Source organism: Eurypyga helias, unplaced genomic scaffold (assembly GCF_000690775.1).
Source record: "Eurypyga helias isolate BGI_N326 unplaced genomic scaffold, ASM69077v1 scaffold4371, whole genome shotgun sequence".
Lineage (NCBI taxonomy): Eukaryota > Metazoa > Chordata > Aves > Eurypygiformes > Eurypygidae > Eurypyga > Eurypyga helias.
In genome coordinates, this window is record NW_010232577.1 from 1 (window position 1) to 26,761 (window position 26,761).

Sequence of the window (26,761 nt, forward strand, 5' to 3'; positions counted from 1 at the left end):
CATCTTCGTGCCCTCCTCTAGACTCAGGCCAACAGGTCCATGGCCTTCTTATGTTAGGGGCCCCAGAGCAGAACGCAGTACTGCAGCTGAGGTCTCAGCAGAGTGGAGTAGAGGGGGTAGAATAACTTCTCTGGATACAGCCCAGGATACGGTTGGCTTTCTGGGCTGCCAGCGCACACTGCCAGCTCACATCCAGCTTTTCATCCACCAGTACCCTCCAGTTCTCCTCCCCAGGGCTGATCTCGATCCATTCTCCGCCCAGCCTGTGCTTGTGCTTGGGATTGCCCCAACATGTGTGCCACCCTCTGGATGGCATCCCTTCCCTCCAGCGTGTCGACCGTGCGACACAGGTTGGTGTCATCGGCAAACTGCTGAGGGGGCACTCAATCCCACCATCCACGTTGCCAACAAAGATGACTCTTGAGGTATGCCAGTCATCACTGGTATAATAGCTTGGAGCTTTTCTTTTCATGCCACTTCCTCCAACTCCTGGGATGGCATGTGTCTTTATCAACATTTAATTTTTTGTTGCTCACCTTCATCTTATCAAATCTTAAGTTTGTTCCTCCTAGTGATTGTGGAAGGAAAGTCAGAAAGTAATTAAAATGAAGAGACCGAAACAGTTTAACCAAAATATCCCCAAAAGTAAAATTCATGGTGGTTAAACTGAACATTGTGGATTCCCAGCTCTGCAGGATTATTTATTTTATTAACACTTCTAAACTAGTTTCCATTTTGCAGTGATAATAAAGGGTAACAGTACACAAGACTCCTATGTAAAGAGTGCCTATGCTGTAGCTGACCTAAAACTGAGGACTGGTCTATTATATGCACGTACGGTTGGCACTAGTTCCTCTATTGCAATAGCTTCCATTATTTGGAAGATTCAGCAGAATGAAATGGCTTAAGCTTTAATATATAATTTTAACATACTAGTTCACTTTTAAATAGTTCACTAAAAATTGCTTCCTCTAGTAGTCAAGGTCTCTTATCTGATACCTGCTTCCTTCCCCTCTGTGGATGCTTCCTGTTTTCCATGTCAGTCCCCACATCCCCCCATGTATTTCCATGTGCCTTTTCCTGTTGTCATATGTTCTGCTGCAGCTGCTCGTCAGACACCTCTCCACCAGGCAAAGGCTCCAAAGCTGAGCTGGCTCCTGCACAGTGCCATGCAAAACCACTTCGTGGGTGCCTACCCTTGTCCCTTGAGCAAGGAGGCAGCGGCACTTACACCTCCGGGCACGCTACGGTGAAGTAGCCTGCGTATCATTAACGATGCCCGTCCCACTTTCGAGCCCCTCTTGTGTCTTTGCCTTGTCCCTGCGCTTTTTGTACGGTGCAAGTGGTGCAAAACCAACAGGAAAGTGAGATAAGTCAGGTCCGTGATGGTACGTAGTTAAATCATGTATGTGCTTTCACGTGTGATTCAGTTACCCTCTCCCTCATGGCTATTTCTATGGAAGTAAAATGTGGAATAATAATTGGAAGAAAACTGTTTAGGAAGAATCCTACCTATTACATGTGGAATTGGATCTTCAGGGTTTCATAGGGTTTGTCTGTAAAACAGAAAGCCAGAGAGACTGTACAGGACTGTCAAACGCATCTTAGTTCATGAGTGTGTTTAGTTCAACCCTCCTTTGTACTGTTTTATGAGAGAAATATGACTGTATTTATTTTAGTTATCTATGTTCCAACCACAGCATAGCTGAGCTGGAGTATTACAAAATACTTTTTTAAAAGCTGGAAGTGCACGTGAGACATGATTATGTGGCCCGTGTTTTCTTACAAATTTTTTATTGAGGAACACGTTTTGTTTATCTTCCTTGTTTCTTCTCCTACTGCAGGGGACGGATGTGGGCACACAGTGATGTATCAAGACAGCGGGACCCTGGCATCCAAGAACTATCCCGGGACGTACCCAAATTACACCCTTTGTGAAAAGAAAATCCAAGTGCCTCTGGGAAAACGCCTGATCTTAAAAATTGGGGACCTGGATATCGAATCACAGAAGTGCGAGTCCAGCTACCTTACCATCCAGAGCTCTTCAACAGTGCACGGTATGTAAAAGATAAGGCAACGGCAATGGCCGTCTGGTGAAAGTGTGACTAAAACCCAGCCCTGCAAAATGCAAAAAGCCATTAGACTGTATCCTCTCCTCCCCCTTTTCATATTCCAGTGTGTCATTCTCAGTGTGGGAGGCCGTTGCCGCACAAGCCATGGGTAGTTCTGCCCAGGCCGGGGGTGTTGTCATGCTGCATTGCGCAGGGGCCACAGGGGCTTGTGCCTGGCTCTGGCACATCCACCCCGAGGGTTCTGCCCTCAGACCTGAGGAGCTGTGCTGTCACAGCTTTAGTGCAGCGAGTACTCGCATCTGTATCAGCCCTGTACCCTTCTCGGGTAGGGGAAGAGCTAGCTCACTAATGAGAAATTGGAATTAGCAGTCCTGCATGTCTGTATTTCCTAGGCAGTTCAGGCCTGGGAGAGGAGATAACCTTTATTATTGCTAGTTATTAGCCACTGATAAACTTTGCTAATGTACAGGCTTTAATACTTGCAGATATTAAATGCGTGCAGTCTGCACTCCTGCAAGAGATTTGCACAGGAGGATAAGTGAGTAAATATACTATAGTTGCGCACTTAAAACACCATAATGACAACAGGATCCTCCCTAGGGAGAACCTGAGGCCTTCCACAAATTTGTTTTCCCAACCTGTTGTTAATGAAACTTTGATCTGCTCTTTCTAGAAGAATCAACCTGATTTTCAAGTCAGTGAGCCCTTTTTCAGAAGTCAGATTTAAATCCAGGCAGAGGCACGGGGCTGCAAGGAGTTCCACAGTGCAGAAATAAACATCCGAATTGCCAGTTCGTAAAATTTTGCCCGCTGGGAGTGGGCTGTAGCCCTTCAGTCAGCTGAGGCTGAATGTGCTGCACAGGATTTTGCAGACGGAATAGATTCAGTGGGAAAGGGCGTTGAAGAGATGAGCCACAGAGAGCCTCTGCAGGTTTTCCAGGTCACCCAGCTCATCGCTTGGCTCAGCGTGTGCTTCTCCTAAGCTCGGGACTCATAAGATACATCTGTAGTAAGGAGGGATGATTGCCTTTCATTCATGAGCATGATAGGCCGATCACTCATCTGGTGAGATAAGATCATGGGAGGTATTAAAGCCTTGCTTGCAAACGAAGGTAAAGGTAGTATTACTCTCATGAGGGAGGTATTACATTTTGAAACAGCCTTCTCCAAGAGTGGGCAGTGGCATGCCGGTATCTAAGCTTTGCGCAGAGCTTGATTTGAGGCCTAAGGAATATTTCTGTTCGTGTGTGCTGAGATTTTTCTATGTTGTTTACCTTATTTCAGAACTGTGAGTAATGAGTTGTGTTCACCTGAAGCGGTCTGTGCTTGGCAGTAAGAGATAGGTGGTTAGGATTGCATTATCATATCTTTGACTAAGTTTTATTGATGCTATCTTGAAGTTTCTAATCAAAGGCTTTTCTAGGAAGCAAGGATAAATCAATATTTTCTTTTCTGAAGTGAAAAATGAAGCTTGGATGTTGATTGAAATCTGGTTCCTTACACATTAGCCTCAAGACATCTTCACACAGTTCAGTCCTGCAGCTATTCAGCCTTTAAACGCAGAGTACCTACATGTTATGCAACCAAACGCATATAATGGATTTCTTTAAAGTATTCCCACGCCCATTTTCAGACCTGATTGGTAATGTCTGATGCATGTGGACTATAATTTGCATTCTCAGTAACGAACTGCACAATTAGCAGATTTTGCTCATATCTGATTAAACAAGTTTTGTAGCTTAGGCATACACGCCATCTGTAATGGATTTTGTGGTCTGCAGCTCACTGTAGGCTTTCCCAGTAGCATATCTACTGAGTCTGTGCTCTACAGTCAGGTAAGTCTGTGTAGAACAGCAGTGTGGAAATCATCCTGTATGCATTAATTCACGCTATCACTTGTGTTTTAAGACATGGGAATTCATAGATGAGATTATAGCTTCTCCAAGTTACTTGTTTCAATAGGTTGGCTATAGCTCTGGGTTTTAATGTACCTTTATGTAAGCAAAAGAAGCTCTGTGAGAAAGCACTGCTAAGTCCATTCAGTCTGTTGTGTCCTTTTAAGCAGCTGATTGTGAGCCCAGATCTCCTATTCACAACCCTCCCTTCTTTATGAACATCTACGGGCAGGTCAATATCTTCCCTTTGGCCAAGAAGATACTGACCTTTGCCATCAAAATTCTTTCACAGGATAATAGAGAGTTGAAAAGATTTTGCAGGTGTTGACAACACCTGAGCAATTAAAAACTGATCTTTGCATGTTTTCTGTCTTTGACTTGGGTTTAAAAGGAAAACCTAAAAATCTAAGTATGAAAGCTGGCAGTATGAGGATTATTCATGTTTCGAATTAGTTGAGCAGCCTTTGCTCTCTATTTAAGAGGTTTGCAATTATAAGACAATAAGGTCCAAAGGAAAATATGTTTTCAATACCATGCTGATCTCTTCAACTCCACCGAAAACAAGAGAGTGAATGTCAGTGTGCGAACAAACGTCTGTTGAGGAGTGTATGTGAAAATTATCAGGGGCAAAACCTATATTATGCACGTAAATATGAAATTAGTGTAAACAGCTCTTCAGATGACAAAGTATTGTTTTCCTTCCAGATTCGTCCCACATGTTATCTTCACATATAACTGTGATTCATTCATTGTTATAACCTTCTGCTGGGATTCATGCAATGCAGCCAAGAGTAACTCGATTCATGTTTGGATATTTAACAGCTTCCCTTTACTGCATGGAACATATATACAAATGAATAGTTACCCTGTTCATTGGAGGCAAGATGCTGTAGCAAGTCTTTTCTTTCAAACTTGGTATCCAGATTTAGATGTGAAAATATTAGTTATCAGTCAGCAAAGGTAGTCTAACACCAGTTTTGGTGAAACTGAGTCACCTCTGTCTGACAAACCTTTAAATACTAACACAGGTTTGCATGTCTTGTCACTAGAAGAAATAAATAGATGATAATGTCCTCTGTCAAAGGAATAGCTTTGCGCTGGATGAAAATATGAGCATTTTTTGTCCCACAAGAAGAATCTGGAATAAAAATTAATATGAAGCATGATCTCACAGTGTAGACAAGGTGCAAGGTTTACTGAAATGTTTTTGTTCTCAAGTTAATTGCATTATCTGAGCATATTAAAAATACTGAGCTCTGAATAAGAGCTTCTGATTTTTTAATTAGTTAAAGGGATAGGTGAAAACAAGATTAACCATGTGGTCCCTGTAGTTCTCAAGAACACAACTTGCACTGCTTATGAACGTGTAACATAAATTGTTTTAAAAGTTCAATAGGAACTGCTCTTAGTCAGCTTCTTTTTATGTCTTTATCAGATTCTTGTACATCTCTTCACCCTTTTTTCTTGCTTTTTCCCTAACTAATGGCTTAGTATTTTCTCCTTAATTTTGTGAGATGATCATCAATCTTAACTGGAGAGATAGATTAAAGAAGAGATAAGTGCCTACTTACTTCCCCATTCACTTGGAGTCAGTAGGAGGTTGACGTGTTCCTCTGGGGTGGATGTCAGATCTGCTGAGTGACTAGTAATAATTTGGAGAGTTAGTGCAGTTAACTTGTTCTTGCATAATTTACAGCTGGTAACTAGCATGAAATAGATAAATTACTGAAAATGCTTTCTCCTCCCCGCACCCAGTCACTAAGGGCAAACTGAGTGTTTACTGCTGTGCAAGTGTCTGATGGCTGCTCAGAGTGAGTGTACACACACGTGTGTGTGCGCAGGAGAGCCAAGCGCCTTCGGATGTTTCCTACCTGTCACTGTGACTTGAGGGGATTCATCAAACCAGTCTGCCCTTATTGTGTATTGTAGTAAATATCTTGCTTGAATAAAGGGTGTGTCCAGGTTTCTTGTTCACCTCTCAAAGGAAACTTGTTATTACAGTAATTTTTTCTGGTATTTCAGGAAATCCAGTGAAATGCCCAGACAAGTTCTCGCTGGAGATCAAGTCGAGCAGTTTCTTAACAGTCAGATCTCTTCTAACAGTTGGGTTTCGCCTGAGTGACTTGCAGTATCCTGAGGTTTCAGCTTTGGAAAGATTTATGCAACAAAGAATGTCTGCTTTTCTTTTATCAAATGAACCCTTTTTTCTCTCTTAGGTGCATAAGGTGTATTGTGTATTTTTCTGTGTTTTTTTGTTAGGCAGCTACAGCTTTTTACTAACAATTCCTAACTGTTGCTGTGCTTCTGTCTTTGGGTTTGGCTAAAACCACAGGCATGTTAGAAGTGGGGCAGCTCACCTGAGGTCAAGCAGGCAGACCTGCAGGTGGCCCAGACCCACCTCTTTTAAACTGTAATTACTTCTGCAGCTTGACTCTACTTGGATGCCTTTTTCTTTCCTTTATGCGTCTTTGGCAACCCTTGGGAAACGCTAACTGAAAGTTTTACTTGTTTTTCCTAAAACAAGAATTGCTTACCACTCAGTCTGAGGTCAGACTGTTGTTGCACAGCGTTAAATGTTGAACAACTGGGCTGTCTCATCCTTACTAACAAATGTGACTACTCTGTCAACTCATATCTACTGCGTATTAAACACCACCTTCCATTCCTGCAAAGAAGGGCATAGAGCAGCACTTTTTGTCTCCTCCTGGCACATCCTTGCAGGGTGACGTTGGTTATCCCTGAGTGTTCTTGGCAGGGTTGGAGCCAAGAAGAGGCTTCTCCCCTCTCCTCTCCTTCTTGGTAGGGGGAGAGGAAGAGTTACTGCTTGTGAGAGTGAAGCATTTGTGTGAACGTGGGATGGAGATGAATGTCAAGAATGCAGATGTTTTCATACAACAGATCCTTGCTGGTTTTGTGAGCTGTTTGTGAAAGACTTGCACTCCAGCCGAGTTTTTAGCTGAAGTGAAACAAGCCTAATCCATGTTCATCATATCCTGTGTCCTTCCCCAGCTACTGAGGTACTTCCAAATTGCTTTATTTGAGAAAAGGCTGCTGAATATAAGGATCACAATTTTGCGATCACATTGTTTTCCCCAAACAAACTCCTTAGGAAATGATAATCCTGGAGAGGCAGATCCATGGGATCGTTGCTACACGTTGCTCACCAGCCATGCCTGACTGCAAGACTAATGCTAAAGAAAAGGGAGAAGATTCCATGTTGGAGAGGGGATGTTATGAGTTGGTATCTAAAACACGTTTCTTTTAAGACCTCTGCAGATGTCAAACTCCAGATTTCAAATGAAGTTGAGGAATTTGAAAGTAGAATGAACGGGACATGCAATAGCTAACGAAGGACAGGAATGCTTTTAAAAGGAAGCAAAAGTCTTACAGAAGAGGAAGAAAGTGTTAAGAACTACAGAACCAAGCAGCATGTAGGCATTGCCAGCTGGTGTACAGAAAAGAGTCCTCTAGGCACAGCGCTTCTTAGGGGAAGAGAAAAAATACAGGAGCATAATTCAACAAAGCAATTTCAGGAAATATGCCAGAGACTGGTTGACAGTAGAAGTAAACTAGACTTTATAAAACCTGACAATGTCGTAAAGATCATCAGATTTGCAAAACAACACTATTATGAAAAAGACAAAAGCAGCAGACTATTGCTAACATTTAAAAAATAAACAACGTGTAAAATAATCTCTTCAGTCTCCAGACAAGCCAGCCAAAGGATATCCATGAGACAATTTACCATGTATCTTGCAGGATGTTAATACTGCTTGGAGACAGTGATTCCAAAATGAAAGTATTTCATTTAAGCCACTTAAACCATACCAACAGAGCAGGAGTTCTGGATGAAAGGCATTAAATGTTAGTTCACTTATAGAGGAATGTTAAATTAGATACATTCAAATATGCCCAGAATAGTGGTCCTGTGGAATTTAAAATGCATAAATATATATATATTAAAAAAAAAAAATCTGGAGGGAACAGACAGAACCACAGTTGGGTCAGCTCGTTAATGAGACATGGAAAGAAGAAAAGGCCTTGGCATCTTGATGTAGTAATAGTGAAATATGGAGAACACGTACTCAGTTTCATGAAATGTAACACATCTGTTTACTAAATCAAACCCTTTCCTTTGTTCTTAGTAAACAAACCAAATAATCCTGCCTAGCAGAGCTCCAGCCCAGTCACTTTAACAGGAAACAGGGAGAGAGATCAGCATTCATGACTCGTTTCTCTAGCCGAATATGCAAAACAACCCACCGCACAACTAACATTAGAAGATGAAAAACTGATAATGTAATCTGGCAGTTCTCAAAAGGGATCTTAAAAAACTTTTGGCTTAGCCCCAGGTTTAGGAATTAATTATTTATCCAGAGTCAAGTCCAAATACTGCAGCAAAAGTTAACAGGGCCCTATAAACAAGTTTCTCCCTTTCTTAGCAGACACAAACCACGGCTTTCTCCATCATCCTTCCTCTCCACTGTGGTTGTACAATATTCATATAGGTGGCCTGGAGAAATCAATAAACCCTAGGTGGAATGGACAGAGGAGACAGGGAGCATGTATGAGTTTTAAAAGTAGAGGATAATATAGTATTTTTGTCACCTCAATTGCAAGTGGAAAATACTAGTAAATATAGTTTTCTGGCAGAGTCTAATGTCTATAGATGCTGCTTGGTTTTAATCTTCTAATGGCTATAAAATCTCACAATATATGTGTTCAAGGTAACAGATAAGTCAGTGGAGAGCAAGTCTGCTGGGTGTTATTGTGTATATAAAATTGCACCTAATTCAGGTATACCACAAGCTGGAAGGCAGGGACCCTGGGAGACTCTCCTTTCGCTTCTGACTTTACAACATTAAGGTGAATAGAGGCCTGTCGTATGGAAATGTACAGGAAAGAGTACATGTGGTTAAAAACAAATACATTATTTTTCTAAAGAAAATTAGAAAACAGATGAAAGCATAAAATTCTTTCATCAGTCAAAACTAGAACCCAATGAAGTGTCTTGACCCTGAATCAGTTTTATTTTCTAAGTATTACCTGTTGTCCCCCTGGGGAATTTCTTGGAAGACCATCAGTGTAAAATAAATTGATTTTGGGGAAAATGAGAATCTGAGGTTAAAAAGGCCACTCTGCAAAAAAACTTGGCAAAACAAAGAGAGATGCTGCTAAACATAATAGAATATTATTGGGTAAAACAAATCAGAAAGGTGCTTATACTGGTCATTTTAAAGACAATAAGCAGTGAAGAGAGTGGAATAACCCCTCTTCCTGAGAACAGACTGCATGTGTCTCTGCTTGTTTCAGGGAGTAAAGAACCTCTAAGCCAAAACAGTATCTGATAGGTTTGTGTAAGACCAGCAATAGAGGGGTGAGATAAGGCTTATACTGTCTTCTAAAACCTACCTCTCCCAGCTCATTTCTGTATTTGATAGCATGGAAATAAATTCTGCTAGATCTCAGGCAAGTCTGAAGACCTGGCAGTGTAGGGCTGATGTGATATTACCTGAATTATTGAGAAGACTGAAAATGTTGAAATATTTTTGCAAGGCTTCCTCGGTTTGCAACAAAAGAAGTATTTTTTTTCCTAAATCTATCCAGAAAACTGATAAACTGTCGGAAAACATTCATTCTTCCAGTGGATACTGTTTCTTGCTTCTGTATCCTTTAAGAAACTAGTCTTAGGCCCCCTTAGTTTTGGGGACTCCTGTGAGAGTCCCCATTTCTCACGACATGTGTGATTTGTCTGTGTAATTCCCTGGAACATATGTAGACTTGCTGCTGGAGGAGACACATAGCCCTGATCCAGCCGGCGTGTGGTTGAGTGAATCAGCCACCTAAATTATACCTGCAGAGTAGGTAGGTCACTGCCAATCGCTGCGAGGGAGAAAGCCAAACAGCACTTGTGAGAAAATATGTAGAGACAGTCCCTGAGAGAAGAAAAGGACTCAAGCTTTTTTTTTGACTCAAGACTCAAGGTGTTTTATTTTGGTGAAATGCAATTCCTGCCTGTCGTCTTCCCCTTTCTCTCTCTTGGAAACAAAATAGAAAAAAAAATCTAAGTTAGCACTTTACTTCTCCCACTGCAATCTGACACAAAAGACCTTCTCAAATAAATCACTCGTGCAGTTGTCTGGTATGACACGGTGTCAGATGCTGTCTTTTTGATAAGTTCATTTCCTAAGCAATTTGTTTAACCCTTTTTATAGACATTGTTTTCTCTGACTAAGTCGTGAGTCATTTTCAACACTTGAGTACTCCAGGGAAATGTCACACTCCTCGCTCGTTTCTCCGCCTGCCTGGCTGTGCCGTATGATTTTTATAAGCCAAAGGACAGAGTTTGTCCTTTGGTTTGTCCTGCTGACAACTGGCTGTCATTGGCTCCAACTGGGCTGCTCTACAGGCTGACCTTATAGTTGGTATAAGGCTGGCAAAGTGGGGAAAGACACCCCTCCCTCCCACCCCCAGGAGTATCAAGCAAAACGAACAGGTTCTTAGGAGCCTGTTAGGAAGGGTACCACTCATCAAATTTGTGCTGTTACTGTAATTTCTTGTATCTCAGAAGTCAGTTCCAAGTTGCCCTAAATTAGCCACCACCAATAAAATGAGGTTGTCTAGGAAAACTCAGTCATCCCTTATCCTCCCAAGGACTCGCTTTAGGATCCAAAAGCTTGTCATTCACCAGAACAGATGAGCTGAGGGCTTGTAAAGGGTTTTGTTTGTTTGTTCTCTTGGGGAAAAAAAACCCAAACCTGTCGTTTTACAAAAACCCCTTCTTAGCAATTTGTGTTGTAAGCAGTCTCATAAATTCAAGAAAGTGTACCCAAACAGCTTTAGATTTTCTGTGTCATCTGTGCCTGAGAGCAGCCAGGGACCAGTGTTCGCGCCCAGGTGTGGTGACAGAAGGCAAGAGCCAAGACTATGGCAATCCCAAAAGAAAATTCCCCTTGGGAACGGACTTCTGAGGAAGCAAACAGTATTATTAAGAGTCCCTGGCACCCCTGCTGTCACAAGAAAGCAATGTCCCAAAGACTGTTCCAAGATACTGCTGCTGGTAGCTATAAAACCTTTACCTAATCCAATGTAAGTGCAAGGTTCTTGTCTCCCTGTCCCATTCCCTTCATCTTCCCCTTTCTCTCCCTCTCTTTTTTGTTTAAAACTCTAGAGACTTGAACTGGATACTTCAGTGGTTTGATGATGTTTTTAAAAGGAAAATAAATCAAGACGTTTTCAGACTGAAGTGGCACTGCCTTGCGGTACGGTTTGGCTTGTGGCACACATGTCCTTGAAAACCAGGTGCCCTGTTTGCCATCTTAATCTTTCCTGAACGGCTGCTGTGCTGCAGCAGCATGAGCTGCCTGAGTCTGGAGAGTTTATCTAGGGGACCCTGTGCAGGTCTCTTGGATTGCCTTTGAATGTTCTGTTCTCTAATGAGTTACTGCTGGTTGTAAGCAGGCTGTACTTCAAAGGCTGAAGGGCATTAATCATTCTCTTAGGGCTTATGTGATGAGAGACGTGGATGCTGGAATTGCTACCACGGAAAGACAATTGGATCCCGGCCACTCCTTGTCAGGATAACTTTGGAGCTCATACCCATAAAGGACTGAAGCCAAAAGCCTTTTGTCAACATTTGGATTGGTATTGAAGGAGAATGAGTGTGCTATGAAACTGTTTGCTAATCATGAGAATATTCCAGCCTAATTAATTCATCTAAACTTTTGAAATCTTCTTTGTTCTGTCCGTAGGGCCTTACTGTGGTAATGTGATGCCCGTCCCCAAAGAAATCATTCTGGATAGCAATGAAGCGACTATTCACTTTGAGAGTGGATCCCACGTGTCAGGACGAGGTTTTCTGTTGTCCTATGCCAGTAGTGATCATCCAGGTAAAGTGAAATCTGAAAGTACTAAAGGATTAGTGGCACAGGCCCCCTCTATTTCACTATCTTCTCTACACACATATACTTAGCGCAAATGTTTGGCCCTAAATATTTCCAGATTAGCATGAACCGTGATATTTTTTAATAGCTTGTGTGGTAGAAGCTGTAGTAATATTAGCCAAATATAATAGCTGCTGAAGTCTTAACTGAACAATTTACAATACAGGCCCAGTGAAAGAGAATATGAGTACCTCCTCCTTGAAGCTTCACTGTGTTCTGGGCTCCAGCATCTACCACACAGTGATAGGATGAAGGGATAGGATAGATTAATATTTGATTCCTACATTTAACATTCTGGGCATCTGTGCAACTTTGTTGAAGGTGTAAAATGTAAGAAGAGTAGAAGAGGGAGATGAAGATAATGAGGGAAAACCATAGCTGTTGCTTTCTATCTAATAATGTTGTTTAAGTATTATACAGAGAGATCTTGAAATGTAATTTCATGTGTAGCCAAATATTTGTGTGTATTTCTACATCCTGCAAACGGGGATTGACATTTGTAAACTTTTCACAGATCTAATCACGTGTTTGGAACGAGCGAACCACTACGCAAAGGCTGAGTACAGGTAAAGCAGATTTGCAGCTCTCTGTGCTGGTGGCTTGCCTTGCTGTAGCTGTCACCTGGCCTGATTCTTAGAAAAAGTCACAGAAGGCGAGCACATCTTCAGTTTTCTGGAGAAGTGGGGTTTTTTGAGCTGTGATGCTGTAATACTCCAAGGCCTGGTTGTGAGAAGCAGAAATGCAGAATGGAAGTCTGCAGCCCAGAAGAATGAGGGAATAGTTACAGAGCAAGTCTCATTTGGGCTTACCTATACATGATATATGTAAAAACGAGTTTCCACTTTGAAATTCAAAGTAGCCTCAAATTCCAGTGCTTCTCCTGAAGCAGGTCACACCTAGCTGATACAAGATTATCTGAGGGAAAGCTATGATTTCTTGGTTCCTTGAACCTTGTGACAGGATTTGAAATGGTGATAAATTGTGCTCTTGTGGCTGCTGTCTGGATGTGCATGTAGACTTCTTATCTGGGCTGAGCTGAAAACCTGCGTGGTAGCATTTCTGGAACAAGAGAATTAAACAGAAATGCCCTTGCAAAATGGCTTTTCTGGTTCTCTGTGTGCTGCTGTGTGCAGTCCACCCTTGAAGTCATTGATTTACCTCCTAGGCTCACTAGCAGACCATCAGACAGAACTGTATGCTAAAATACTTGTTGGTTTGAGAGCATTTGTTTTGTACGAGCTTGTTTCTGTGTATCATAGCTACAGCTGGTGTTGTAAACACGCCTCTCCTCTCTCACTACAGCAGATACTGTCCTGCTGGCTGCAGAGACATAGCAGGTGACATTTCTGGGAATATCGGAGAAGGATACAGAGATGTAAGTCCACAGGATAATGGGGGGAGATTTATAAAGACAGAAGAGAGAAAAGCGTAGCACAACTTGGTTTCAGCTTTTGCTGCTTGACTTTTGTCAGTAGTTCTTCCCAGCTGTGTTTAGATATTCCTGTTATTATCAGTATGCGAATGTGCTATCAGTATATAAGCACATGGACACACTTTTCAAACAGACCAATCAATTGTGTGAGAACAAAGTCCACTGTTTGTCAAATACACCTACTGACCTGTGGTTTCTGGCTTTCTGGAAAAACCCTGCAAAGGGTTTGTCCCTGTTGGGGCAGTACTCATCTGTGTTCTAAACATTCCTACCACTTCAGCTTTTACTTGTTTGGAGCCCATGTGCATTTCTTTTCTAAAGTTATCTCTTGTAGGAAAAAAAATGCACCTCAGTAACGTGCAGGTTTTCTTTAAGATTATGCCTGCTGTATCCCAGCTATCTGCTCTGATATGAAATAAATATTATATGATGCCTAATCACAACCCACTGATAACTACCAACCTCTGGGGTTGTTTTAACTGCTCGCTCTTTAAAGCGAAGATGTTGCCCGCGTGGTTGCATTTATCCACAATTCATACCCCACAGCGCTCTGCCCTCTCTGTGCCCCTCACCCTGGACTACCCTCCCATCTGCCTGTGAAACCTTTACGTCTCTCACAGTGGAGGAAGCTTCATCATACCACTGAAGTAAAATCCCACCCAACGCAAATGCAGCAGTTGCCGAGTTTCCAAAAAGTCAGTGTTCATGTTTAACCTGTCCATCCAGTTATTCGGGCTCCAGCCTGGAAAGTGGCAGTGCTGAAAAAACAAAGAAATGCCACTTCACATTCTCATTACCTGGAGTTATTCCCGACCTTCCTTTGGGTGATTAGGAAAGAAAAGCAGCACATGGCATGACCTCATGCAGATCTTATCACCCCTGAGGAATTTTTGAAAGAAATTTTCCTTCCACCGTTAAGGGGGATTAATCTTTTGATGTGAATGACCTTCTGGGCTCTCCTGAAGAGCTGCTGCCTTTGTGTCCCCAGCCCTCCCTCGAGGGGACAGCCCGGCACCCCAGCTTGTCCTGTAGCATAGCCCAAGCTGGCCCCATGTGAACGAGAGCCATCCATCGCCGCCAGGAAATGTCTCCTTTGCACTTTTCCGCCGGGAATGTTTCCTTTGCATCTTTCCACTGGCCTTTTTGTGCTCTGTCCCAGCACATCAGCACGTTACAGCTGGCACACGAGTCGTCCTGCCTGTATTCTTGCTTTATGCGGATTATCATACCTGAGACACTTAAAGCCCAGTGGCAGCCAGTCAAATAGCCAAATTTCCCAATGTATGCCATGGCTCAAATCCTAAGTAGTAGAGAGGTCTGCCTTCAGGCAAGTCCAACAACTAATTATTGTCTTCTCTTTGCAAAGAAGCTTTGCCTTGCCTTTGACTTTGCATTCCTGAGCGGTGACACACTTACTAGGTTAAAACCTTACAAGCACCTTCTCAGAAGCAGATTATTTGCTGTTTTATTTAAAAAAAAAAAAGTGACTTTTGGAAACAGATGTATTTTTTCCAGATGACCGTTCTTTCTGCCCCCCTCCCTGCGCCTTATTCCACTTGAGCCTTTGCTCCACTTGAGCCTGTGCGGGATTTGATGAGCTGTAACACCTGTATAATAGTGGCTTGGAGGTGAAACCCTTAGCAGTTTGTCAGACTGATCCTCTGAGCTCTGGCTTCTGACGGGTTCTGCCTTTCAGACCTCGCTGCTGTGCAAGTCGGCGATACATGCAGGCGTTATCACGGACGAGCTGGGCGGTCAGATCAGCGTCACCCAGCAGAAGGGCATCAGCCGCTACGAAGGTGTCGTCGCCAACGGCGTCTCTTCACACGAGTGAGTACCGCTGGCATGAGGGAGAACACACCCGCACATACTGCTGGCATGGGTGAGTACTCACTCGCACGAGTGAGTACCGCTGGTGTGAGTACGTATCGGTGGCCGGAGGTGGGGGCTGGCTCCAGGAGCAACCCCCGGGCACTGCACTGGCCAGATCTGCAGAAGCAGGTGGAAATGCTCTTCTGGGGGAAAAAGATGTTAGTTGTGGGTCCAGGGATTTTGGGTCTTTATTTCTGTGGCTTTATTAAAATGGTGTTGGCATCAGATTTAGGAAAATTTTCCAAGTTTTTAGTGGCTCTATACCATGTAGGGCGGTATTTTCTTCCTCTTTTTCTTCCAAAACATACTTGCAAATTGTGTCGTTAGCAGATACATGGAAGTACGATGTTCTGCAACAAACACCTTTAATCGATGTGCTAATAAATCATGATAAATTCATGTTAAAGTTTAAAAAAAGCTAGGAAGAATGAATAAATTAAGAATGCTGTTGAGCCATAGGGGATTTAATGAATAACTTCTTAAACATTGTGCTTTTGACATGTTCAGAGTTTTTCTCTTCTGTAATATTTATAGCAAGGGTGTTATATTTACCACTTATGTTCTGACTTTTAATTGTACTGTTGTTGGAGTAGAAATAAATCCTCTAATCTCTATCCAGCACAGTAAGCCCTTCCAGCAACTGCCTCTGTCATTCCTGGTGGTTTATAATTCTTAATTTTCAAATATTATCTGGATTCCACATGAGGCATTTTTTATTGTAGGAAAGGAAATCTCCTCAGTCCCATAGCCTATGAGAGCTAAGGGATCTTTTTTTACACTTTCTATGTCTTTTTTATACTTTTTTTCTGTTTTCTCCGTGATTTCTGCAATAATTCTGACAATTTTAGTCATGGTTTCATTCATGAAAAAAAGGCATTCATTTGCTCTGTTGCTGTGCTTAAACTTCAGCACAGATTGAAATGCTTTCTGTATAATGGCACTGGAGTATAAAAAGCTGGGTAGCATGTAGACCACTAGTGGAAGGTTTGTAAAGCCTAAATGTTTTCTATTTTTCTTACACATGCTGCTTGAAAGTTAATTGCCTAAGAAAATGAGCATAAACTTGTCTCCAGCAAAGCACGACTGAGAGCTCAGATCAGGCACCAAGCCCTTCCATAAAAAAAACAAATTCTTTCCATCAGACCCACCAGCTTAGTGAAATCTTAAATTAAATATTTTGTGCCTTAACTAAAGATGTTACAGAACCGTTTACATACATTGGTATGTTTGTGATCCTTGGGAATCCCAGGAGTAACTCAGTAGCGCATAAAATGTTATAATGAAAGGCAGCTGGGATTCCCATTTGTGGTTTTTTTCACAATACAAGAGCTAGTGGGCAAGGAATGAAGCGTAGAAGACAGCAGATGTACACGTGCCGGGGGAAAACACTGTGTGCAAAATTAACCCATCACCTTAACTGCCAGGCATCCTTTTAATGTTGCTGTTCACAAACTGTCCTATACATTTTATGTCAGTAACAGAAGTACCCACAGAGATGAAAACATGTCTCTATCAGGTGGGAAAACTCTCCTTTACTTGAAGAGCAGAAATGTGTGCTTCCAGGCTGAAGCCAGCCTCTGGGGCTCGGATTTAGCCCATTTGATGTGAGTGCCCTGAGAGAGCACCCTAACGAGGAGTGCAGCCCCCTTAGCTCTCCTGCATACCTGGGCAGACAGAGGCATTCCTTGAACATTCCTTGCTCACCTTAAAGGGACAAGGACATGACAGTCACTTTCTACAGGCTATACAGGGAGCCATAGGTAAATGGGCTCATACTGTATCAGATGCCCACAAACCAGATGGCACAGGTTTTGAGAAATATGAGAGTGTGAGCACAGTGCTTCCCAGGATGCTTCTGCTGCTTCTGGCAGCTGGGACAATCCCGGGAGCAGATGAACGGCTGGTGTGAACCTGTTATCCTGGGAGAGGGAAACCGGAGGGTGCAGGGAAATAATTTTATTTGAAAACACGAAAAAGTGTTCCTAGAAGCAGTATTTACTAAGAAAATGAACCAATCCATATCATGCTTTAACAAGGCTTTTGTAAGAGGTATTTCCAAAGCTGTATGATGTCCCTGTCCTCAGGATACCTACACGCTGCAAGAAATCCCTGCGGAGCAGTCAGTGCTGGCAGGAAAAAACCAGTGCTTAGCACAGTTTTAAGAGCTTTTTAGACTCCCTTAAACAAAAGCTTACTCAAGTTTTTAACATCTCATCATTTATAGTGGGTTTCAGTATTAAAGATGTAAATTATTTAGTGACTTGGGCAGAAACTCACCTCATCAAATGCTGCTGCTGGAGTGCATCGAGCTGCTAAATACCTGCGCTGTAACGTGTCGGGGGAGTTAGAGCTCACTCACTCACCACCCCGCAAGAGCTGACCTTGGCCTCCCTGACCCCATTTCTCAGCGTGCTTGTTATGCTCCAGCATCCATGAGGTTTTTTGGTTTTCAGGCACCATGTGTGGACCTGCACCTGCAAATGGTACAATGAAGATTAAGTGGCTGGATTTAGTGCGCAGTCCCGATACCCTAGTAATAGTATATGGGGGTTTAACTTGGCAACGTGGCCTGGTCTGTGATTGTACGTGGGTGCACGTGAAATCATTTGTCTTTGTAAATAAAAGAGAATGGTGAAAGATGAGATTTGGGGTTAACCTGCACTGCTTATATAAAGCTTGCTTGAGACCGACTGAAAAAAAAAAAAAAAGAGGATTTGATGCTAACAGAAATTTATTATGGGAAACAGCACCCGTTTTCCTGCGGCGCTACCAGCACAGGTCTCCCATGCAGTCCTGCCACCAGTGCCATCGGCTAGGCAGGATGCTGAAGGTTGTCAGGAAAATGAGGAGCACGGGGTGATACCATCCCTTAAAGGACGAAGCGAAATGTGTGTGATAAATGCCACCTGTCACATTAGGAAACTGATGAATTACCACTTACTGAATTAGTTTGTCCTCTTCAGTGCCTTGCAGAATTATAGCAGGAATATTTCAGCTTGATTTCATAGCTTTATAGAGCTTAGAAATGCTAACCTCCTCCCTTTCTTTGCTAAAATTGCAGACCTCTGCTTGAAAGGGATCTCGGTGACTTTTTTTATTACAAAGCGTTATCTCATAAGTAAGTATTGGAGGAGCGCTGCGATTTCTGTTTTGGGTAGGTTTTACTGATCATCACGGGGTTTTATTTTCTTCTTTCCTCTTGAAATGGATTGCTTTGTATTCACTAAGAAAGCCAAAATTGTTTTGGCTTTAATGTCAAACTGGTTTGCAGCAAGCAGAGCACATCTGATTGCCCCTGAGGATAGCCTCCGGCGGGGGGAAAAGATGTGAGAGGGAGAGCTTGGCTTTTTCCTTCCAGCTACTCTACCGCCTACACGCCCAAATAAATCAGCTCCCTCACAGTGCTCTCCGTCATCTCTGAAGGGCTTCGTTTGCCTGGAGTCATTTAGTTTTCCCTCAGTGACAAAAAGAAGCAGCGTTTTTATTGACCTTGACATGGGACCACTTTCCTATTCCCCGTTTGCAGCGCGCTCAAAACACACAGCCGTGCCCACCGCTGTTAGCCCACAGGGAAATTCTCACAGCCAGCAACAAAGGGCAGCCTGAAAGGGAGCTGTCTTGATGCTTAAGTGCAGAAGTTGTTTTACTGCTCAGTCATGCTGGCCAAGGCTTTTCAAAAGGGGGAAGTGATGCATGCAGATAATCGCAGCGACGTTGAAGGGGTTGGATTTCCAAGAAATCCAAACTAATTTCACGTTAAAACCTGGGCTTTTATTTTTATTAGGCAGCCGGAGTCATCCCTTCTGGAATGACACCTCAGGGGCATCTCATTGGGAACCAGAAAGTGGCTCCACGGGAGGCCAAGGGAAGCTCAGCTCTCCCTTACAGTGGTAATTTTATCTTGTCCTGCATTGTGCAGGGTTGTATGGAGCAGCCCAAGAAATGGCTTTTCTCCTGAAGCAAAGTAGTCCATGTCAAAAGGAGGAAAAAAAGGGGAGCCATAGAGGTCCTGTTAAGGGAGCAAAAAAACCCGTTCCTGATGGGAGCTGTTGGTCATGGTTATAGCAGAACTAGTTCCCACCCAGATGAAAATAAGGAGTAGTTTTCATTCAGTCTGGCTGTGATACACCTGCAGCCAAAGTAGGAATGGTCAGAGCTGATGTGGTTTAGTCACCATTAAGCATAGCTGTTTCACGGTGCTTAAGACTGGATTTTCTTCAAATTAGATGTGGACCTAGTCTAGTAGAAAGTCACTGATTTCGGTGAAGTTGCTCTAATTTAAGGTACTGCAGGTGCTGGAGAAGTGCACTGCTGGGAGCTCCAGGCCCTGTTAGCTTTCTAGTTCCTGGCTCTTTGGAATGCTCGTTGCTGGTCTGAGGAGTGGAAAGCTTTCCCACAGCGGTACAGGGCCTGCGCAGAGGAGAAAAGCAGAAGCGTGCCGCAAGAGTAACAGGCTGATGGGATGGGGAGTCACTTTAAAGCATAACAAATGCACAAACCCAGTAAAAAACGGGTCTGAATTTAGTCATGGTGAGAGATGCCTGAGAGTGCTGTTGCTGGGGTCAGTACCCAGCCAGCAAAGCAAGCGGCTCTCTGGCTAGAGATACTCCACTAGATAAACACTGATTCTGAAACTGTACCTCGTCGTTCCTGTGACTGGCTTCTGAAAGACTGAATTACCTTTTTCTTTTCTTACAGGGGTTCTCTGTCAGATAAGCGGTTTATATTTATTTCAAATGGTAAGAGTAATGGCTTTATTTTTAGCTATTCAAATTTTACCTTTTTATTTAAGTATTTTCTGTTAAAGTTTTGAAAAGTAATCGGGAGAATGTCAGGCTGTGTCTAGGAAAGATATTTTAGAACAGCAATTTTTAAAAATTGGCAAGTTGAATAAAAAAATAGAAGGGATGTGAAGTGAGCTAGAAAAAACCCCACAGAATAGGAATAGGTCATATGCACATGGACAGGAAACAGAAACACTACTGTGGTGTTACACTTCTGGTGCCAGCATATGAAAAATGGCAATCAGATAATCCCATTTTTATGTACTTTAGGCGGCAGAAAATGAAAGCAGTTTTTCTTCAGACATTTATAAATTCCATCTTCGTTACACAAGAAGAGAAAGAAAACAGAGAGGAATGAAAATATATTTACATTGTGCTGATAGAGAACGAGTTTTTGTTTATGACTTCCCAAGATGCAAAAGCGTCTTTAATCTGTCAAGCTGTTCATTTGCATAATACATAGCAAAGAGGGGGAAAAGTTCGCGCTCGTTCATTTGAATTAGATTTCAGTCATCTGAGATAAAATCATCTACTGTTCCATAGAAAACTATAGAGCTTGTATTGGCCTTTGAAACTGCCAGGGAATTATTTTTAACTTCACTGAAACAGGCCTTTTTTTCTCTGAAGAACCTTGATGTGCAGAAATTTTGCGGGTTCTTTGGTGGAGTTTGTAATACTTACCTGCAGCTATTATCTTCGTGATATCACCTCTTGGCAACAGTATCAAGGAGCTTCTCTAATGAGTAACTTTCCTAGCCCTAATTGCAGGTGAGAATCATGAAATATTTACAGTAAAGCCTTCCTTTCAGCTCAGTGCTTTCATCTGAGAAATGTTTTGTACAGCAAGATTAGCTAATGCCAATCTCGAAACATAAATATTATGTTTCAGAAGGAAAATTTAAAAATATAAGAAGTCTTCACATGAATGAGACTGAACTGCAGAGGTTAATGAACAAAATGGCAAGGAAAAAATAGCAGCTGTAGTCAGCAGGTGTCACGCACGTAGGAGCTAAACTGGTAAAGGAGGGTACTGGATCATCCACGACAAACTGACTGGCAAACACCACAGCTAATGGATAGCAACAGGCTAGCACTAGATTAAGCAGTGTCTGACTTCGCTGTTGTGGGTGGTCTTCATATGTTGCTAGCCTAATATAAATATATGCTGTGAAAACGCAAAATAACTCCTTCTGCCTGTCTGTGTGGGGACTCCTAGGCTGCAATAAATCTCTCAGTCTGGAAGAGGGATTCCTCTCCAGGAGCCAGGTTACTGCATCTTCCCACTGGGAGGAGACCAACGAATTTGGGCAACTGTTCCAGTGGTCTCCCGACAAGGCCTGGCTTCAAGTTCCGGGATTGGCTTGGGCCTCTAACCACAGCAGCAATCGCGAATGGCTGGAGATAGACTTGGGAGAGAAGAAGAGAATAACAGGTATGGCACCATCTGGTTATTAGAAGCTGGGCTTTGAGCTGGAGAAAAAACTAGGTGTTGTTGGAAAGCTAAAAAATGCACGTTTCTTTCATTAAATGTAGCAGAATGTTCTGCATTGAGAATTACTGTTGTTATATTTAAGAAATCATGGTTATTTATAAGATTAGTCTTCCTATAGGGATATAGGATTGGACTCAACTGTCATGCATGCCTGATCTGTAAAAATGCTGGAGGCTGAAAACAAAATATTTACACGGGGACCTGTGAAGTCTGGATGGATGATAAAGGATTGTTTAGGATCTATTAATGATGCAGTTCTGGAACCAGTAAGAAACATAAAGTTGTAGCCTTTGAAATAATGGCCCAGTTGAAAGAAACTCCTGTTTCATCTGTAAAAATGTAAATTACAGTTGCTGCTAAAGGTGTAAAGACTGCTGATATGGGCCATAAAATCAAAAAGCAATTACCACTTTTTGAGTCATTAATGTGGGCTCTGTTAAAAATTCTATTGCTCTAAACTCACAAATCAAAACTGATTTCCATTCTTCACCCAACTTTTAAACTCAATTCCAACATAGTTTGAAAAGTAAGTTAAGACTTTGAAGGCAAAGTTCTCCAAATTGTTTTGGCTTCCGTGTTTGCATTTGAAAATAACCCCTTCAAGCAGGCACCTAACAAAATGTATTTTGAATTTTGTTATAAGGGATTAAGACTGCTGGTTCTGGATCCACTACGCTGAATTTCAACTTTTACGTAAAGACATTTACAATGAACTACAAAAACAGCAACTCGAAATGGAGAACTTACAAGGGGATTCTGAGCAATGAGGAAAAGGTAAGGGAAAGCAGGAGGGGTAGGAGAACGCAGAGCAATAATGTGTATGCTGCCTTGACACTGAAGGGCAGGCTTTCACTGTCAAGGAAGATTAGGAGTTTCAGGCTTGTCTAGACTTGGGTTGGCTTCACCGGTGTAATTTACGGCCGTGGAGTAGATAGCAAGCTTGTCGAAACAAGGAAGTTATCCAGGGCTTGCTGGAGCTGTGAGACACGCAGGGAGGCATGTGTATGTGTGTGTCCTTTTAAAAAGAAAACATGGTGTAATTAAAGCTGTATAACAGGCTGTTTGGGCAAGTCTTGCCCACGCTAGGAACGCTGTACCAGTGCGAAAGTGTTGGCTGGTACAGCACCAGCAAAGCTGAGATTCAGCTTCAGATGCACTGGGGTGGTCAACCCACCCACCCCCAGTGAAACAACCCTGGTAAAACCTCAGCAAAACACCCAGGTAAGGGCACAGCGGTGAAGCTGTGCCTGCGGACCGAGCTCCTGCTCGGCTGTGTTATGGTCACCAGGGACGGGACTGCTCCCACACCTCGCTGCTGGGACTCCTCTGACACCAGTGGCTGTGGCCCACATCTGTCAGGAGTTGGTAACCGAACGTGAAATAAATGCTCTTACAGCAAAATACCTGTCCACACAACAGCTATCACAGACTCTGGGTGACTTTAACAACGAACAGATAAAAGCAATGCAACTGGTTCCCGCAGACAAAGGATGGGCTGCACAGGTTTGTCTGATAACATTTTCCACTGAAAACCTCATGTTTCCTTTCAAACAAACAAAAAAGCCCCCCTCCCTGCTCCTGCAACATTCAATGTCAGACCTTCACTTGTCGTTTCTGAGGGAGCTGCCCATGGCAGGGGGGTTGGAACTAGATGATCTTTAAGGTCCCTTCCAATCCAAATAATTCTATGATTCTGTGAAGGCTCTCCCTGGTCCTCCATCTTGACAGCAGTTTATGAAAACTTGGTAGAGCTGTAGAGACCTTTCATACTAGCTCTGATTTTCTTAGGTTGTGTGGAAAAGAATTTCACTGTGCAACATTAACCGGTTTAAGTTTTTTTAAATGTTAAACTTAAGAGATCTTGGCCCAAAAAGTGAAAAATCTACCTAGTAGTGGCTGAACTGTGAAGGGCAGCTATTTAAAATCTGCTCGTTTGTAGTTTTTCACAATAACTTGTTATTTACAAATAATCTTATGGAAGTATTATATATGATCTTAGTTTCAGCTAAGGTGGATGACAAAACCTGTCCCATCAGAACCCCACATGGCCATACATCTTATCTCAGATATGCTGAGCTCTCTTCCCTATCTCATCAGGCTTTTAAGTTCTAGATTGTGAAGCATGTCCCAGAACCAATTTTGCAAGGACTACTGTTCTGCATGTGGGCTCAACTGATTCTGGGAAACACTGTGTAAATGCAAGGAAAAGGAGACACAGTCATGTAGTTAACAGTCAGTCTTCAAGCTTGATACAGGAAAATGACTATTTTACTAAAATGTCCAGAAATACTTCACTTCAGTTTTTTCTTTTTACATTTTTATCCCCTTGTTGCCCAAGTAAGGGTGCTGCAGTGCTATTAAATAAAAAATTATAGCATTATACCAGCATATATTAACTAGAAATTAGAGAGAATTGAAACAGAGTGATAATCTTTATTCTCTGAGATCACAGCAAAATGTGATCATCTCTCAGAACTAAAGATTGTTTCTTTCCAGAGGTCTCAATTCCACAGATCTTGTGGCTGCATCCCAGGTTATCGGTATCTTTCAGTTTTCGGATAACGAAGGTGTTTGAAGTTGGATGTCAGGAGCGCTTTAAAGAAAGAACCTTTTCAAACAGAGCAAACAACATGCTTACGTTTCGTTGCAGGTATTCCAAGGCAACTCCAACTCTGGTGACGTAGTACGCAATAACTTCATCCCGCCCATAGTGGCCCGTTACGTGCGAATTATCCCCCAGACGTGGAACCAAAGAATAGCAGTGAAGCTCGAGCTGATGGGTTGTCGAATAATGCAAGGTATGGGGTAAGCGGCACTCCCCAGGCATGGTGCCTCCAAAGCACCCCCCCAGCCCGCACTGCCACTGATGCCCTCCTCTCTTTTGCAGCCAATAGTTCATTTACGCATTCAATGTGGCAGAAACCAAGTCAGAGCACGGAAACCTCCCTTGGAAAAGAAGACAGGACTGTTACGGAACCCATCCCATCAGAAGAAACTAACTTGGGTAACACTACCTAGTGCTGGGTTTTCTCTAGGATGCACCACGTCTTCGGCCCAGCCCGAAGAACTTTAAACTTTCCCACAAAGCAAAACTTCTGGTTTTCCTTCAGACTTTATTAAAGGTTAACAACAGAGAGAAGAGGGAGGAGCATAAGTTCTTTCTGTCTTAAGGCACAGAAAGAGATTGAAAGCCTTGATTTGCCTTGATGCGTGAAACATCAGGCTTTGGTTTCCCTGTCCTATTGGTTTATTTGCCATGCTTGGTAGGAGGCTCAAGGGACTATACTGAGCACTCCTCAGCATTTTTTGGAGAAGCAATTCCTCATCCTCTTCCCTTATTTTATAATCTTTGTAATACGTGGTCTCACAAAAATGTTACCGTCTCTCCAGGCAACCATGAGTCAACCCAGAGCAGGTCCCCAGCTTTAAGCAGCTACAGTAGTGCACAGTTGCATAATTAAACACTTTTCCATAATGCCTGTGTTTATGGGGCCTCAGACGACCTTCACATACGTCTCCCTGAATTCGCAGTCTTCATCCTTTCATGTTGTGGAGCTCAGTTCTTAGATCTTAAAAAGCAAAACAAACAATATTTGTTGCTTATTCTGACTGTTTGGTGGGCCCACAGCCAGGCAGGAATTACCAGACCCACTACACCAAACACTGCTACCCATCAGGTATCTGAAGGTTGTAGGAAAGTCTCTGCAAAAAAAACGGCTGTAAGAAGCAATCACTGTAAAAAGCTCTCCTGAAACTGCCTTGCTCTTGCCGAGAGCTCGGTTCATCTGGGCGGCAGTATGGGTAAATTGTATCCATGTTCACTGAAAACGGGATCTACTGAGATTTCACCCGTTAAATTGTAAATACCCTGTGGACACGTGCTCTACCGGATTCTCACAGCCTGGCAAGCGTCTGTAGGAATAGCGAATGGCGCGCTCCTGCCACAAGAGCTATCCCGCCACTGATTTCCAAATCCCCGCTCTAAACCATATTGTGTTAGAACTTTATAGGGACTAAACAGGTTTCTCCCCAGCTCTGCTCCCGGAAATCTTTGAACTATTTTGACTGAGATGTTTCAAGCAGTTCAGCGTGAGCCAGACTCTCGGCATGGAAAACTGCAGCCTCGTTTGGCAGTTTATAGCAACTGAAAATGGAGCGTGTGCAAGCGGCTTCTTTTAAAAAGTTACCTAGAGTGTGATAAGAAAAAACTGCTCTTTGTAAGGGTGCGTATAGATGTTGAGCCAAGTATCAGCCTTGAGCGAGTGCATTTAAGTCTCTTGTCCCAATGCTGTTCCACACGGGAATGCGGCGACCAAGTACAGCTGAGGAGCGGTCTTACAGTTTCATAATTTCACGTTTGTGCTCTCTGGCGAGAATCATTTCCACAACATTACCTGCCTTTTGCTGTATTCTCCGTAGTAAAAATCACCAGCTTCAGAGTAACTTGAATAAAAGTTTAAAAGGAAACTTTCATCTTTTTTTTTTTTCCTCTCACGCAGGTTTAAAGCTTACAGCTATAATTGTGCCCATCCTCATCGTGCTGTGTCTCTTCCTGTTCTCTGGAATCTGTATCTGTGCAGCCCTACGCAAGTAAGATACTGGCTTTTGGCATCGAGGCATTTGTGACTACCTAGGCAGCACATCCAACTATGTACCCTCTTTACCAGGGAACTGGAAATTGGTCCTGTTGAGCAGTCTTCCTTTTCTTACCCTACGTCTCCCCTAGCTGGACAAAAAAGCAGAGCAGAACGACACGCCCCAGTTTACAGAGCAGTGTCACTGGCTGGTCTCTTCAGCCTGCATATACCCACAAGTACTAAGGTGTAAAGCAATCGCAGGTGGAATAGTTTCCACAACAAAGCCAAATAAAAATTCAGTGAAGGGAGGATTTGAGCTATCTGTCTGGATCGCTTCCTTTCCTTTCCCTCCTGTTAGGTTTCTGCTTCCCGGTCCCTTAAGTTAGAGCACTTAACCTCGCGGGCTGAAAGCAGAGCCCAGCTGTAAGGAGCTGTACACACACACTGATAAGCCACCATGTTTCATCAGTCAGGGGGCTGGAAGAAGCACTGCGATCCGTGGTTCCTGCCAGACGTCCATTCCTATGAACCTGCACTTGCACGCAGAGCGGGGAAATGCTTCTGACAGCAGATGGGGATTTGGAAGTACAAACAACGCTCTGGTGATGTTGCTTCATCCCTAGTAGTACCCAGCTCTGCCTCAGATTTCCAGTAGATATCTACACTATCCAAAAAATTCGGAAGCGCAGACCCA

General features: G+C 42.9%; 1 protein-coding gene across 1 annotated transcript in view; it reads left to right on the forward strand.

Annotated features, from left to right (window-relative positions):
* Window positions 1–1,844: 1,844 nt before the first annotated feature.
* DCBLD1 (discoidin, CUB and LCCL domain containing 1) overlaps window positions 1,845–26,761 on the forward strand; it is a gene marked incomplete at its 5' end in the record, with an annotated part of 30,054 nt that continues 5,137 nt past the window's right edge. The window contains 11 exons of the mRNA XM_010161421.1: window positions 1,845–2,057; window positions 11,719–11,856; window positions 12,425–12,476; window positions 13,213–13,285; window positions 15,039–15,172; window positions 19,913–19,953; window positions 21,215–21,430; window positions 22,134–22,264; window positions 24,141–24,288; window positions 24,378–24,494; window positions 25,990–26,080. Of these exons, the coding sequence (XP_010159723.1) occupies window positions 1,845–2,057; window positions 11,719–11,856; window positions 12,425–12,476; window positions 13,213–13,285; window positions 15,039–15,172; window positions 19,913–19,953; window positions 21,215–21,430; window positions 22,134–22,264; window positions 24,141–24,288; window positions 24,378–24,494; window positions 25,990–26,080 (1,354 nt within the window). The remainder of the gene's footprint in view (window positions 2,058–11,718; window positions 11,857–12,424; window positions 12,477–13,212; window positions 13,286–15,038; window positions 15,173–19,912; window positions 19,954–21,214; window positions 21,431–22,133; window positions 22,265–24,140; window positions 24,289–24,377; window positions 24,495–25,989; window positions 26,081–26,761) is intronic.